General features: G+C 43.5%; 1 protein-coding gene across 1 annotated transcript; it reads right to left on the minus strand.

The window, feature by feature from the left end:
- Window positions 1-258: 258 nt before the first annotated feature.
- Window positions 259-6,458, minus strand: Il1b (interleukin 1 beta). The gene is made up of 7 exons (XM_034496022.2): window positions 6,386-6,458; window positions 5,618-5,679; window positions 5,046-5,094; window positions 3,289-3,493; window positions 2,573-2,743; window positions 1,677-1,807; window positions 259-921 (listed from the first exon to the last, which is right to left on the minus strand). The coding sequence occupies exons 2-7, from the start codon at window positions 5,662-5,664 to the stop codon at window positions 712-714; spliced, it is 813 nt and encodes a 270-aa protein (XP_034351913.1). The 5' UTR covers window positions 5,665-5,679; window positions 6,386-6,458; the 3' UTR covers window positions 259-711.
- Between the last annotated feature and the right edge of the window lie 10,728 nt (window positions 6,459-17,186).

Consider the following 17,186-nt stretch of genomic DNA (forward strand, 5'->3'; position numbering starts at 1 on the left):
TTGAGGAAGATATATATATATATATATATATATATATATATATATAGAGAGAGAGAGAGAGAGAGAGAGAGAGAGAAAGAAAGAGAGGAATACAGATGTTGAGAGGGCGAGTGAGACGGCTTAGACCTAGAAACAAGGGTACTTTGTTGCCCTCAGCTGTGAAGAACGAGCTTCTTGATCTCCAGTGAGGATCATCAGGGCGCAATTTTTCTTTTTCTTGCTGTGCAAACTCTAAGAGAAGGCAATAGCCAGGCAGAATGTTTTTCGTTTTAGTGAAATTTATTTCATATTCATCAAAACGATGTGCTAGTTCTTCATTCATAAACATTCTCATGCACATAACAGGAACCTATTTATTCCCAGCTTCAATGAAGGCACTCAGTGCAGGCTGTGAACTGGTCCAAACTCAATTTATCTCATACACATTGACAACGAGATTGTAGACAATGCTGCCTCATGTCTCCTTGAATCAACTTAAATAGGTCAACCAATCAATAAATACATAAATAAATAGGTAAGTGGTTGCCTATCAGAGACAAGGAGGAAAACACAGGCTTTCTTTGAACAGAATGTGCCATGGTTTCTCATGCCTCTGAGAGACCTGGCTTGGCAAGAGGACTAAAGATTCCCCTGGAGATTGAGCTGTCTGCTCATTCATGACAAGGGAGCCCCTTAACATGTCCTGGGGAAGGCATTAGAAACTGCCCAGCTTTAGGAAGGCACGGATTCCATGGTGAAGTCAATTATGTCCTGACCACTGTTGTTTCCCAGGAAGACAGGTTTGTGTTCTGCTTGAGAGGTGCTGATGAACCAATTGGGGAACTGTGCAGACTCAAACTCCACTTTGGTCTTGATTTCTATCTTGTTGAAGACAAACCGCTTATCCATCTTCTTCTTTGGGTATTGTTTGGGGTCCACACTCTGCAGAAAAATAGAAAGAATTGTGTTTATGTCTGTGTCTATGTTCGTGTGTCCATGTGTGTCCGTCCGTTCATCCGTCCGTGTTTGTGTGTGTTTGTGTGTGTGTTGGAAAGTATAAAAGTACCACAGTAGACATGTTCTCAGGGCCAATGGAGAGGAGATTGAAAAAGAAGTTGTGGGACTTGAAGACACATTCTTTACGGCTGAACCCCATCTTTCTATAATCACTGAAAGAACCCTTTGGTTTTTTTCTCTGAATCCTAAGGGAGGATCATATGGGTGAAAATTATAGTAAAGCTTCCAAGAGTACCTAGTTTCCAGGTATTTTTGTCACATTTCCCCCTAAAGCTCTGGACAGAGTGGCATCAACTCATGAACGGAGCTTTTGTTAGAAATGTTGCCAGTTCCAGGAGAGGTCTGAGGATGGATGGTGAACCCTTTCACTCACTTCTCCAAACTGTTTTCTGTCAAATGGGAAAAACTGTCAGCATATACAACCTTTTCATCCTTGATGCTACTTGAGTTCTGTTGGGGGTGTTAACAGTGGCCTGACATGACAACAGAATCAAAAAGGATTGATTTCCCATGGTTTTTGTGCCCTTAAAAGCTATGCTAATTTTATTCTGTATTTATGTAAATTGTCAAGAAGACCTCCCATGTTTTCTGGCGGGTCGGGCAGGTGGATGTCTGAGAAGTAAATAAAGACAGAGTTTTGGATGAGCAAACGAGCGGCCTCTCTGTACCGATGGACTCACCTCCAGCTGCAGGGTGGGTGTGCCGTCTTTCATTACACAGGACAGGTATAGGTTCTTTCCTTTGAGACCCAAGGCCACAGGTATTTTGTGGTTACTTGTTTCTCCGTGTACAAAGTTCATGGAGAATACCACTGGAGAAAGGAGAGGAGTCTGGGTCAAGGGTACAGCAGTTCAAGGTGCAAACCCCTGCTGCTTTTATGACTTCATCAAGAAACAAGTATTATTCTTTGTAAAAGTTATAAAGAAATAAGATTCTTTTCACCTGGACCAGAGCAGTCAGCTCCCCCCAAAGCTTCTAAGCTCAGAAGCTAAAAGGAGACCCATACACTGCTGCTGTTAGTTAGCTCTTCTCCCCTCAGCTATAGTGGCGATGCCAGGTCCATCCTATCATCTAAAGAAGCCCTGACTTCACTTGGAATGCTTGTTATTATGGAAGAGAGATGTACGTTCCTGATAGTCAGTAAACCTCCTGACAAGGAACCCTGTGGTATTGGTGGGAAGGATATCAGCATGAGGGACAGGATTGGGAGCAGAAATGGACATATCAATCCTCTACCATCCACAGTTCAACCTCAAATAAGGGAAAAAGAACCCACAGGCAGTTATTGCATGTCCATCAAATGACTTAACACTTATGTGTTATCCCTATATGGCTGGAAAAATTGTTCCTCTTCCTTCCTTCCTCTCCTTCTTTTCTTTCTTTCTTTCTTTCTTTCTTTCTCCTCTCTCTTTCTTTCTGTTCTTTTTTCCCTTCCTCCCCCCCCTCTCTCTCTCTCTCTCTCTATATATATATATATATATATATATATATATATATATATATATATCCATAATGTTCTATCTTAAAACACAGAGACCTAGTAGGCTGCCAGGAGGCCAGAAAGGGAACAACTTACCTTGTTGGTTTATATTCTGTCCATTGAGGTGGAGAGCTTTTAGCTCACATGGGTCAGACAGCACAAGGCATTTTTGTTGTTCATCTCGGAGCGTGTAGTGCAGCTGTCTAATGGTAACATCACACAGTAACAGGTCATCATCATCATCCCATGAATCACAGAGGATGGGCTCTGAAAGTTGAAGATGAGATGTTGTTTAGACAAACAATTAGAAATGCAAGCACAGTGAAGTGAAGCAGCAGAATTTGGATTATTGAGCAACATCTAAGCATGCATAGTCAAGATTCTATTCTAATTTTACTGGGGGTATAAAAAAATTGGGAGTGGGCTGGGCAAGAACATTGGATCTGGCATGGTGAGACAAGTTTCAGTGTTATAACCATTCACTATGGACTAGGAGTAGTGGTACTTGCATGAAACAAGCCAATAATAAGACCAGCTCAACAGGAGATTGTGTGATTTGCAAGCTCTTTGTATAAGCCAAAGTTCCCAGTGAATCAATAATTGAATTGCAAATGTGAGCATCATTAAAGTCTTTTTAAAAGTTAATCAGCTCAAGGTATGACTGGTTCGTTTGGAGGCTTCCTTGCTTTCTTCTAATGGTTGGAATGTCTAGCACTAAGGGTGCACTTGCAGAGGCTAGTAGACTATTAAGAGGTGGACTGAGAAGGATCAGAGCGAAGGTCTGCTGTCCACTCTCAGCCCTCATTAAGTACCTTCTTCAAAGATGAAGGAAAAGAAGGTTCTCAGATCCTCTTCCTGTAAGGTCCATGGGCAAGACACAGGTAGCTGCCATAGCTTCTCCACAGCCACAATGAGTGACACTGCCTGCCTGAAGCTCTTGTTGAGATGCTGCTGCGAAATTTGAAGCTGGATTGTCTCATCATCTGGACAGCCCGGGTCAGGGGCTTGGAAGCATCCCTGTGGAGAAACCAGGCAGTGAGCACATCATCAGACCAGGGAACTCCTATATTAATCCCAGAGAATAACAAGGGGCCTGGAGATAAGTTCTTAAATTCTTAACCACAATCCCTGTGTCTCTGGAGCCTAGAGAGTTTAATTGGCTTACCCAAGGGGTACATGGCAACCAGATACAGGTTTCCTGGCATTCTCTATACTAAACCTCATTTCTTCTTTATTTTTCTTGTACAGACCTTGCCCCACTGTATAATTAGACCTACTTAAACTTTTTGTCTTCTGTGTCCTTGCTGCTCAAACATTACGCATTAATTTCTCATGACAGTATGTTCATGTTGTCTTCTACTCAACTGAGATCACCCAACAGACTCTCAATGGCTTTTCATACACTCTTTCCTCATATAGACATAAGCACAGCTTTTGTTTGTAAAATATGTTACCACTTTCCTGTTCTTTGGAGAAACACCACATTAAGGCCTAACCAAAGTTGCCTTGAGGCATGATAATAGTTTCAAAGCTTGAAGGACAATGACAGATAATTACAATAGTGTAAAGGAAAGGTTGTTTGGGAGAGAAGTTTCTGTCCAGAGTAGAGGCTCCCAGTGAAAGTCAGGTTCTGGAGCAGGCAGTGGGGGGGTCAGAGCCTGGCTGAGGTGAGAGGCTTCACCCAAGGCTGAGCTAACCAGTTATAATGGTCTTAAAATATATTCATTTAAGTTGAGGACTAGATTTTGAGGCTGGGGGAGACTGTTGTGGACTTGGGAAAGGTCTGAGAGAAGCAGCTGCCTCCTAAGTGGGGCAATGACGTGGCTGGACTGATGCCATGTGACATTAGAGAGTTTAAAGTCATCATGGGAAGGGACAACTGGGATGCAACATGGCTCCTCATGAGAGCAAGTCTGGAAAATGCCCTTGTGCTAGGATGGACTTGGCCAGCACTGAATATATCTCAGAATGGAAGGTTGTTGCAGAATGCCAACATTCCAGAGATTTTTCTGGCTCAGGCCCCATGTTTCTGAGAGGAGAGCCCAGAGGTCACAGTTGGGGACTTGTCTAAGATCACACAGCAACTAAAGGTCTTGTCTAAGGCCACAAGTTATTTTAAAAAAAAATACTAACTAACTTTTTGTTTACATCACTTATTTCTTATTATCTTAATCTCTTCCCCAGGAACATACGAAACTGTTTTTTGGCAGAGAAGGAAGATGTGCTAATTCTGAAGATCATCCTCTCTGGATCTAGAGTTTGATTTAAGTGATCAGATTAAGCTCCTTCCCTCTGAAGGGAGGACTGAATGTGTGTTGAAGACCTGACTGTCTTCCTAGCATAAAACACCATGACTGCCATCAGCAAGCCTTGGTGTGTGGCTATGGTAGGTGGAACTGTGGGAGCCAGGTCAGTGTGTGGGTTGCCTTGTCTGTGTCACTGAAAGAGGCAAAATAATCCCATCACAAAATATCCTGGGAGCAAGGCAGGCCAGTATCCTTCACCCTTTTTGGGGCTTTTCCCATGCCACAGTCCCTCCATAGGTTGGGAGCCAAGGTCAGAGTCTCACCTTCATTTTTGGGGGTCCATCAACCTCAAAGAATAGGTCATTCTCATCACTGTAATGAAAATAGACGTGGTCAAGTGATAGCTCCTTATCAATACTGATCAGACAGACTTTCATTGCTAATAAAACCACACATAGTACGACACTCAAAACTTCCTGAAGACTTCTGGCAAGTTCTACAGTGTTACGTAAGCAACAGTCTAGAAGCAGATTCTGGGCCAGGTAAGTGGGTGCTCTGGGTGCTCTCTGTTGACTTCTGACACCTAAATTCTAGACTAGCAGAGTTAGCTGAAGTCTGAGCTCTATGCCCTTGCTTCCAAGCCAGACTTTGCAAAAGGGTCTCCTCTACTGTCCATGTGGAAGTTTTTATTTCCATTGCATCTGCAGGAGTCTCTGAAGTGACAGCACCTAAGTCCCCAGGATGGGCTTGGGGTGAGAAATCAGTCTTTAAGCCAGGTTGCTTGAACTCTGATAGCCATTGAAGGCGATGAGTTGGGGCCACTCTTGCCTCTGAAAGTAGACAACCTTCCATTCTTGAAAGCAGAGTGCTGGACCACTCTCCAGTTCCCACTGACCTGTCAAAAGGCGTCATTTCACAGTTGAGTTCAGGAACAGTTTCCATAACTGCTTTAGACACCTGTGTGAAGAGAGAAAGTGGGTGGGCATCCAGCGTTAGCTCCCTGAGGGGCTACCTTCATTTGTATTTCTCTCAGCTCTAGTTCAGGGCAGGCATGCTAAACTGATCTCTGAGGAATGAATGAACCGTGGAGTTGTGGTATGGGTCTAGAACAATGGTCCTTCTGGAGCCAAGCGACCCTTTCACAGGGGTCACCTAAGACCATTGGATAAGCAGATATTTACATTACAATTCATAACAGTAGCAAAATTACAGTTTAGCAATGAAAATAATTTTAAGGTTGGGGGGTCACCACAACATGGGAAACAGCATTAGGAAGCTGCTGTAGAAGAAAGCAACAACTGAGCTAAACCGTAAGCAGAGAGGAAAACCTTTTCCAGGAGACAGTAGTTACCTTTTAGATGTCAGCTGCTATATAAACAGCATTCATTTTCAGAGTATTTCATAAGCCATGGACTTACAGTTACTTTTTTGTAAATAAAAAGCCCAAAACCCATCAGTGGGGAGTGTGGGAGAGAGAAAGAGAGAAAGAGAGAGAGAGAGAAAGGGAGAGCAAGAGCTAGAGAGAGACAGAGAGAGAAAGAGAGAAAGAAAGAAAGCAAGAGCTAGAGAGAGAGAGACAGAGAGAGACAGAGAGACAGAGAGAGAGAGAGAGAGACAGAGAGAAAAAGAGAGAGAGAGCCTTTTCTTGAGAGGTAAGTCTTACTTGCACAAGGAAGCCTGGCCTGAGAGGATCCCAGATCAGCCTGTTATGCCTCGAACCACCACGGGGTTTGTTGTCTAGTTTTTCCTCCCTTGTTTTATAGTCCTAAAAAGCAGAAGTGAAGAGCTGAGAAATTTTCCCTTGGGTTAACTGATTTCACAACCACACTGAAGGTGGCGGGAGGGGGGAGAAGCTTGATGGGAATTCTTAGGGGAAGAGGCTGCTATTACCCTGAAGTAATTTCTAATCCCTGGAAGTACAAGGGGTGGCAGACTATGACACATTTGCAAGTGTGTCATCGTGGTGGAAACGGGCATTATTTCCCCCTGGACAATTGTGCAGATGGTGTCAATATTAAAAATATTGGGTTTTCCTGGATTAGCTGAACGTTTTAAGTCAGGATGTGAGGAACAAAGGGCACGTAGATGCACACCCAGAAGTGTATCACCTCTCTTGCCTCCTTGTGCTTAAGCTGAAGGAGCTTCCCAGTTGGAATTTGGTAACTGGATGGTGCTACTGTTCTTTCCTGCAGGAGTTCTCCATCAATTGTGTTTGCAGAAGCTTCTGGAGAGACACTTGCACTTCCTTGCATGGGTCAGGGCACACACAGTACACAGGCATCTGTGTAGGCTTGTCATAGGGTAAGGGAATCTTAGAAGCAAGCTTATGCAGTCTGATAATGCCAGCTTGCTTATAATACCATAGCCAGTCTCATGCTGAAACGGTATCAGTGCTAGGTGGTCAGCAGAGTGAGCCCGAATTAAGTTGCACCATGCAAAGGTGGTAAACGAGGCATGATCACAGTTCATCTTGAAAAATGTAGTGATATTCTTTGCCTAAAAATTATTTTGGCAAATTCTTGTTTCTATAAGATCTGGGGAGATCAAATCTCTTGGCAATATCAAGCATCACTAGACTGTTACCTCAGAGGCCCAGAGCACCTACCCAGGGGAGCTCTTCTTGCTTGGATGGAATGAAGAATCAGGTCACATGAATGGTGCATACAGTCTCTTGGGCACATCTACGGTGTAGTAGAATCCTCAGTGGGAACCTAACTCATTCTCTGAGCCCTCAGAGAGTCTGTGGACTCTATTAGAGCCAGGTCTAGCACAGTGCCTGGCATATGAATGCAGGCAGTAGGGCCCAGCATGGGTGAGTAGAAATTTGGCGATGTGTACATTCGGATGAGTTTGTACCTAGTATGTTTTGGTTACTGAGCTTATTCTGCAGTACTAAAGGGAAATAATACAGACAGAATTGGAAGCAGGATAGACAAGGCTCTACTATGAAACAAGGTTTACTTACTAGGCAGCATTCTTTTGCCTAATTTGGCTCATAGTATCTCAATTTCAGGAAAGCAAACAGAAGAATCCCATCTTTGACCAACTATATGTTTGATTTGAAATCTGAAGATGGTTCAGGGTCTCAGTTTCACTTGAGTTTGGTGAGCAATGGTCAGTTCTCAGCACTAATATCTTATAAGATTTATAATCTGGTCCTGTAGAGAATCCAGAGGCCCTGTCTGGGCCATCTGCTTCATTTGTCTGTTCTGCCTTCACAGGATCCACATTACAAACTATGCCTGGAGGGACTAACACCTTCCTCAGAGTCTGTGTGCAGGGCTGTGTGGAGGGTCTGATGATTTTGTGGGCTATCCTGACAGAGATTATTAGAGACCCCTTTGGTCTGCTGATGTGAGTTGAACCAGGGTTAGTGAAAACCAGGGACAGAGAGGTTAACTAGGGGCCTGAGCGTCAGCTCTGAGTCCTTTCTTTGAATGATTTGTCAGAAGCCTTGAGCTCAGCCAAGTTACAGCATCTTCTTCACCCTCTGCTAGTTATAACACTCCCCAAACCCCTGAGTCTGATGTGTGAGAGGAGTGATTGTCTGGTAGGATGTTGGGTGGGGGGCACATGCATGAAGACAAATGGCCATTTAAGTGTGAATAAGAGATGAGGAGATGAGAGGAGGCTTGTCTGGGGCAATGATATTGATGATTCTTTTTCTTCTAGAGGGAAATTTTGGAACTGTGAGGCCATGCCTCTGGTACTCTATTGTTCTGTCATACCTCATCCTGGCCCTGTGGCTTAGACTCCAAACTTCTTCCCTTTGTCATATAGAGCAGACAAGTTGCACGATATGTGTATCAAACCCTGTCTCTCAGGCCACACTTCCTTCTGATCCCCAATGAGTAGAAAAAACAACTCACTATAGAAATTTTTATGTTGGGGGGTGTGGTACAGCGATTACGATACTGGTGATGATATAGGCAAAGGAAATGAACAAAGCAAAAGAGGAAGTTGGCAAGGCCAGGATAGTGATGGGTACTCCAGCTTTTGGGGAACTCTTCAGTTCTTGACACAGTCAGCACTTTTCAGCTGTAAGATTTCCTCTGCTCTGGCATCTCAAGCCTCCAAGATGGAGGCAGGCATTTCTTCAAAGCTGAGGGTGCCTTGGTACCCATCTTACTTACCTTTCTATTGTTGTAATAAATACAAATACTGTGCGGCCCAGACTGGCTTCAAAGTCATGACAATTCTCCTGCATTTGTCTCCCAAGAACTGAGATTACAGGCATGAGCTCCCAGGTCCAGTCAATGTATGTGTTCTACATTGGGGGCTTCCTGTTTGCTTATCCTCTTACTCAGAACAGAGCTAAGCAATGACTGTCCTTACGTCTTTCTCCAGACCTTGCCTCATTCCTCGAGTTGACAACTTAGCACAGGTCTGTTCTTTCCCTCTCATCTTTTCTTTCCTGGCTAGTTTTATGTCAACTTGACACAAGCTAGAATCATTAGAGAGGAGGGAGCCTTAACTGACAAAATACCTCCATAGGATCTGTCTGTAGGCAAGCCTATAGGAAATTTTATTAATTGGTATTTGTTTGGGGAGGAACCAGCCCATTGTGGGTGGTGCCATCCCTGGGCTGGTGGTCCTGGGTTCTATAAGAAAGCAGGCTGAGCAAACCATGAGGAGCAAGCCAGTAAGCAGCACCCCTCCATGATTGCTCCATCAGCTCCTGGTTCCAGGCTCCGGCCTTGCTTGAGTTCCTATCCTGACTTCCTTTGATGATGAACTGTGATGTAGAAATGTAAGCCAAATAAATCCTTTCCTCCCCAAGTTGCTTTAGTCATAGAGTTTCACTATAATAATAGTAACCTAAATGAAGACGAATTGGCACCAAGATTTTGGGGTGTTATTGTGACAGACCTGAGCATATCGTTTTGGAAAGACTTTGGAACTTTGTGCAAGAAAAACCATTGAGTGTTCAATTCCTGCTGAGCTGTTCCTAGGAGTTTGGAAGACAGAACTATTGAGGGCAATGCAAAGATGGAGGCCTGACTTGTGAAGTTTCAGAAGGAAGCTAAAAGACTTCTTCATGGCCACTTGTTATATTGAGTTAAGATTCTGTGGTTCTCATTAGCTGGGCTGAAGAATAGGCAGTGATAAACAAGATTCCAGAACCACTAAAAATGAAACTTTTGCTTTGCTGAGATACTTGATGTTGGTGAGCTAGAGCTGAGAAATTAGCAGTGATTAAGAAAAGTCCAGTATTACTGGGGTGAAATCTAATGGAAAGTGTTTCTTGAAAGCACACAGAAGCTGTGTTCCAGAGATGGCCGAAGTTGTACTTCTCCACTGGCAGCCAAATTTGGTCACGTGGAAGAGTCACCCAGGTGGTATTGGTTTAAAGGTATGAGGAGTCATGGAGAGTCTTGGCACTGACAGTACAGCCTTGGTGGCAGTTGAAGGCCAAGGATTGAAGGGGTCATGCAGAAAAGTTGAGGCTTGTCACCATGAAGAGAGTCCGGGAAAGACTACTGGTAAAAGTGCAGCCCAGTTGAAGCAGAAGACCCCAGCATTTTCTGATCCAAGTGTCATGGGATGACCATCAAAACAGCAGCTGCAGTGGAGTAGAGCCAGCCAGATCCTAAAAGACAAGCTGTTTGTGCTACAGAGGGCTGAGCCGCAGAAGTAACTCAAGCTCCTTAGAGGAGCACAGAAGATCTTGAGTGGATCTCAGACGTTGGAAGATGCACTAGTTACACTTTTGGAGTTTGGTTTTGTTTTGCTTTGATTGCGATTTTGAGCTGGTTCTTCTCTCTTGAAATAAGAAAGTATTTAATCTACTTTTGATTTTACAGGAACCCACAACTGAGAGACTGAATTTTAAAAGACTTAAATTTTAAGAGAAATTGGTTATTTTAAAGAGAGTGCACTTTTAATGTAATAGAATTTGTGAGAACTGTGGGACCTTCAAGTTGTTTGTGTTTTGCATTGTGATATTAATATTAACATAACATTTTGGGGATACGTGTGAAAAAAAGGTTCTAATTAAAAAGTGACATGTTGGGGCTTGAGCTCAACAATTTAGAGCACCGGCTGCTTATCCAGACGTCCCGAGTTCAAATCCCAGCACCCACATGGTGGCTCACAGTGTCTATAACAGTATTCCCGTGAGATTCAATACACTCTTCTGGTGCGCAGATGTACACAAAGACAAAAACACCCATATACATAAAATATATAAATAAAGAAATCTTAAAAAAAAAAGAAAGAAAAGTGGTGTGTTTGTGTGTCAAGTTGACAATGGGTCAGTTGTACTGGTTAGTTTTATGTCAATGACACAGTTACAGTCATCAGAGAGGAGGGAGACTCAACTGAGAAAATGCCTCCGTAAGATCTGGCTGTAAGTAGACTTGTAGGGGGAAGGGGAGAGAAAGGAATGGGGGGGGGGAGAGAAAGGAATGAGGGGGAGCAAGGGGGCAAAAGAGAGCAAGAGGGCAAGAGAGTGAGGAGGGGCAAGCAGCCCCTTTTATAGAGGGTCAGGCTTACCTGACTGTTGCCAGGTAACTGTGGGGTGGAGCTTAGACAGAATGCTAACACAAGGGGCTCTGGTACTACTTATCTGAGGGTTCTGGAAATATGTTACAAAAAGATTTATTTATTTATTTATTTATTTATTTATTTATAGTGATTTTGAGTGCTTTGCCTTCATGGACACATGTGTACCGTGTACATGCCTGTTGCCTGTGTAAGTTAGAAGAGGGCATCAGATCCTTGAACTGAGTTACTGACAGTCAGGAGCCACCATATAAGCTCTGGAAATGAGTTTGGGTCCTCTGCAAGAGCAGCCATCTCTCCTGCACCTGTTAATGTCGTCTCAAAGGGCAGATGGGTTTTCTTTCAGGTGCAATGACTTTGCTATTGCTTCAGAAGAGCAGCCATAACTAATGCATAATTTAATGGGCTTCTGTTGGAGCACAGTATGAAGGTCCTTGTGCCCCCAGATCTCCAGAGAACCCAGAAATGTTAAGCACACAGTTCTGTCCCTTCAAAGAATTGGATGTAAACCCTGTTTTCTCATCCAGAAAGCTGAGGGTTGGAGGTGACTAACAGCTTGGTTATCTACATTATCTGTTGGGCCAGGCCATACCAAGCTCCTACAGTCAGGCCCAGAGGTGGTTAATAGCCCAAATGACTTCTACACTATCTACATGATCAAGACCAGACCAGACCTTTAGACCCTTAAGCTAGTCCAGGTAGCCTATCTCTACCACCCATCTTCTTGGAAGAAATGACATGTACCCTAAATCAAGTTTCAATATAATTATGATTTTTTGTGCACCGGAGATCCTATTAAGCAGAAAACTTCTTCCCAAATTGTATTGTGTTTTAAATATGCCAGCAATGACCCTTATGTCACCAGATTCCCCAAGTCTGATCCAGATTGATGAAGTCAATCTGAACTGGGTTTTCATTCTCACATCTTCTCGGTTTGCTCCCCTGTTTGGACACCTGCAGGGTACCACTCAGGCTTCGGTAGATTGTCTGCTTGTCTTAGATCACAGTCTCTGTTTTATACCATTGCATTATACCATTTTTCTTGGATGCAAACTAGAAATAATCTTTTGTTTTAAAAAAAAATAAAATGGCCCTTATACAGTGCCTGATATCAGTCACATCCCTCTGCATCGTCCCAGCCTCCATCATGACTTTTAAGTATCATCTACTACTCTGACCACTTATTGCCCCCTCCTCCTGTCTACACAGAACCCATCTCTGGGTTTTCTCATAGACCCAATCATATTCTAAACAGGATTGTTGGGTAGAGATGTATATCTTGGGAATTCTGCTCCTGTGTTTCTACATTGTGTTTTTAACATTGGGGCAAACTCCATTCCATACCTTTCTTCTTTGCCCTTCAGTGGGTGACATGTTGTGTGAATTTGTTTCTTTCTGTGTCTCTGGGGACAACACTGGGACTTTCCAAATTAGTTGTCAGTTGTCTGCCTTCCCCTTTCCGAGCTCCTTCCTTATTCTGATTCACTTCCTGACCTGTGACTGGAAGCCTTGTTTATGGATTTTCTTGGTCCTTTTGTTTTCTCCTTCTCTGTTAAAGAAAAAAAAAATCTCTTTAGGGCTCCTGTCTTTGGAATAATGTTTTTTTATGGACTTGGGGCCTTCGCATCTATGATAAACTATTTCTAACATGTCTGATCTGCCTATTTTCATTTCTCTGGTTCTTACATCATAAGAGGTGGTTTGTCCATTTCCCTCTAGGATGTTGTTAATTTCACATCTCCAGTCACTTCCTCCTTGTAGGATGGAAGAGAGTTTTCCATCTTGAACAAAAGAAAGTTGTCAGCAAGGCCACTCAGAATTTGTGGGTGTCTTGATCAAGTCCCAGACTAGACTCTGGGTGGCTGATATGACTGAGCAGTGTGGGATAAGGAGTCTGATGGTGGACAGATATTAATCCTTACTGTGAAGACAAGACTCTAAGATTATTGGTATATAGCCTAAAATTTACCAGGCTCTGAATTGGGTTCCTTTCCTTACTGACATTAGAAGTTTAGACAATCTGTCAGTATCTCATAGACATCAATGAGATAGTTACATAGTGTCCAGTCTTAAAAACAAATTTTCATATTCAGTGATGCTTGGTATAACGTTCCAGAAAAGAGATATCAAGATTAGTAGTGATAAAACTACCCTTCTTAAGCTTTTTGGTATTATATACAATAATTTTTGTTAAAAATATTAAAGTGTTAAGTATTGATGAGAATATAGTGTATGTGTAAGAGTAAAAAGGAGAAGAGCTCTGTTATCCATGCCTCACTTCCTCTCTCACTGGAGAATGCACTTCAACCAGAAATTGTTCTCCCAAACATTGCCACCCCGAGAATTTATCTATTCATCTCAAACCTACTATTCAAGGATTAAGCTGTTCTTCGGTGTGGGTAGATTTCTCTCTATCCTTACTAACTACTGCATTATAGTTGAAGCTGTCTCCATCTTCACCCTGGCTATTTAAATCATATGCTACTTGAATCCCTTGATTGCAATGGAAACCTCATCTATGTCCTAAACAGCCTTTGAGTTGTATCCAACAAGGAGATTGGAGGCCAGTAATCTCTTGCTTAAATCCCACCTTTGGGTCTGCAGCTCCTTTGTGATCAGATCTAAACATGGACGTGATGTACAAAGACTGCATGACTCCCAGGCTCTCCCCTCCTATCCATGCTTTAGTTTTCCTCAGCTATTTGCAGCTCCCTCAACAGTACATTCTCTCTGTCATCTGTGCTTTTGCACAACCCGCAGTCCTGCAATCCTTTCTTTTCCTTGTCATTTGGGCCTACTCAGTCCTTCAAGATTCATCTCATGCTCCCCCTCCCTGTGACAAGCCAAGAGGTGGATGCTTTCTGTCTGTGTTCATCAGCACACCTTTAGTGTTGAGCTTTATCTGTATGTGTACTACATGGGGTGAGGTTTCCTTGCTTGTAGTCATGACTGGAGCCAATGTTCCACAAATGTTGACTGATGAAATAAACAAAAACCAGCCACAATCTTGCCATCACCACTCCTGGCTTCCATATGGGATTAGTTTCCTGACAAACAAGGCCATCTACTCATTCTCCCATTTATACTTGGGCCATGGCCTGGAAGAAGAGTGGGCGAGAGTAGGGAAGATCTCACAGAAGGCTTCCTCAAACTTATATTATGTCCTGAGGGCCAAGTGAGTGTGTAACCATGCGTTTCGGCTACTTTATTGGTTCTTATAGCTATCACCCTTTCAATCCCTAACACTAGGTAGGCGAGAAAGAAGGTTAGAGGAGAAAGGGGGTATACATTTCTTTAGACTACTTCCTGCTGATTAGGGGTGTCAAGTTCCTTGGGGCAAGTCCAATCTTTGTTGTCAGGATCTCCAGCCAGAAAGCAGTAATCCAGCAAACAGCAAGCCAACAATTCAGCAAAAGTAGCAGCAGCAGGGGCAGCAGGGAGGGGGCCAGCAGCTGTCTCCTCTCTCAGGGCTCTGGCATTTTATAGTCTCTGAAGAGTCTCCAGAATTCTAGAACATAAACTATCTTCAGCTGGCAGAATCACACCCTTGCCAGAGCACGAGACAAATCATAGTCAGCTGCTGTGGACAGTCTGAAGCAGCCCCATAGCCCACACATGGGACTAAAACAAAAACATGCTCCCATATAACATAACTGGGTTTTTTAAGAAACCAAAATTCTTACTGCATGGGTGATTAAAATATTGGAGAAACATTCTCCATTCAGATCCTCACTTTGTGGTCTTAATTACTCCTGTCTGGAGTTTTATTTTCTGTGCTCTGGAAAATGTAAGCCCTGGAAAGTGTTGAGAGGTATTTAGTTCAGTGTCCCTGAGTGGGAGGATCATAACCCTGGGTCCTGCTTGATAGACTGTACTAGTCTGGCTGGTACAAAGTCGAGCAGTCCTCTGAGGGGGGAGCGAGGATGATTATAGAAAAGACAGAAAAGAAGACTCAGAGACATAGGTTAGAAATAGGGAGGACTGTCCAAGTCAGTACTGCAGCATCCTTGAGTTAAATTCTATTAGGTCTTATATTACTTTACAGTATCATGGGAAACAAAGTTACAAGCCAGCAGAGACAACGGTTGATGAACATTTGACATCTGTACCTATCCGGAGGCCTCCCCATTCCTCCTTGTTCCTTCCTCCAAGGTTAACAGCACATTCAGTCCCTCGCCTTGAGCTTCAAGTGTATCCCTTCTTATCATTCCATGCGTCAGCAGGCCAGGAAATCTGCCAGCAGATCCTGGCCTGACTTGACTCTGTCTGACCGGCAGGTTTTCACAGAAGCAGGCAAAATGGCTCCTGGTGGTCGACTGTGTGGCTCCAGTAGACATTGCACATTTGTCTGCCTTCCCTTACTTCCACATGGTTGTTCCTTCTGAAACTGATAGCTAGTCAAGACTGCAATGTTTTCCAATAGACTCCTACTCCACAGCAGCTTTAAGGCACCCGAGGACCTGTTTAGGCCTCATTCCAAATTCCCAACATCAGCTGATCGTCAAGGGGTGAGCCTTGCTAGAAATTAGGAGAGGTGACCAACTTCCAAAGCCAATTCTTGCCCACACTGGGCATTCACATGGAGAGGAGGACCTGATGCTACATCCTGCTTTTTCGACAACCCAGGACTATGAAATTTCAGTGTCACCCTGGGCTGCAAACCTCAGCAGAATTTGCTTAGCTACTGAGAGTTGGTCCTTCTCCTATCATCTTACCGAAGACAGCACAGGCGATGGAACGCATGGGGATGGGATGGAGAAGAGTAAGCCCTTGGTGTTCTTTCTGAAGCCATGCTTCTCTTACTGGCTTACTCCAACTGCTTGTCAGAGTGCTCAGTTCTTATGCTGATAAACATGCTCTGACAGAGTTTTAGCCAATTCCCCAAGTTTTGCCCCAGGACTGTGAAAGCCAGTTTTAGTAAAGAACTATGTTTAGTTTAGCAAGAACTGATCAGTCCTGATATTTAGTCTGGTTCTTCCTTTCGCCTCATTTCCCAGGTACTGTCCGGTCATGTGGCCTGTCTTTAGCAAAGATTCTGTTGCCAAGTTTAGCCAGAATTCCCTGGCTTCTGACATTTCTACTTGCTAATTTTCTACTTGTTAACTTCCTCACTCAAGTCTTTGCCCCAGTTTCTTTTGATTATCTGATCTTTATAACTTGAAATACTGGTGTGTTTTCTCATTCCTGGAAAAAACTTTTATAGAGGGCAGTGACAAAGTGGCCTCCTCCCAGGTGACAGCTTGCTTGTAGTGTGTACTCAAAGCTGGGCTGAAATTGTCTAGATAGTGCATGGTTGGTAAGTTGAAAAGAAAACGGGGGAGATTAGATTTAGCACTTCCCTCCCAGATGTGTCTGAGGAAGCTCCTAAGTGTCCTCATATTTACAGTATGGACAGTAAGACTAACTGTTGTCATTATAACGATAGACAAAGTCCCACAAGGGAAAACACTTAAGAGATGAAACATTGTGGACATGGGGAAGCACTTCTTTGCTTCTCCCTCTCCTCATTCCTTCCCTGCTAATGGATATGGCCTTGCATCAGTGGCCATGGGGCTTTTGTGTCAGTGGAAGAATGGCACTCTCCTTGGCTTCTGTACTCAGGCATCCTGGGTTCTCTAGCACTCTTTACAACCTAGCACCATCTAGTCTTCAAAGTTCCTTTTTTGTACTGTTAGGCAAATACACATGAGTTCTATACTGTTGCACTCATTCTACAAAAGGCTGGGTCATAGATATGCATTCCCTGCTTTCTCTCTGTCCCCACTGGGGCTGCTGAGGGCTGTTGGAAGAAGCTGCTTCACTTCAGCAATGGGGGAACCTTGAAAGGGGGCACCCTTGGCATTTCCCATCATGCCTCTGTTGTCTTATTGCCGAAGCAGCAGAAGTTCCGCAGCCTATCTGCCCCTTATGCAGACTTTGAATCTCCAGTTAGTATCTAATACAGAATGTATTTGGTCTTT

Source organism: Arvicanthis niloticus, chromosome 2 (assembly GCF_011762505.2).
Source record: "Arvicanthis niloticus isolate mArvNil1 chromosome 2, mArvNil1.pat.X, whole genome shotgun sequence".
Lineage (NCBI taxonomy): Eukaryota > Metazoa > Chordata > Mammalia > Rodentia > Muridae > Arvicanthis > Arvicanthis niloticus.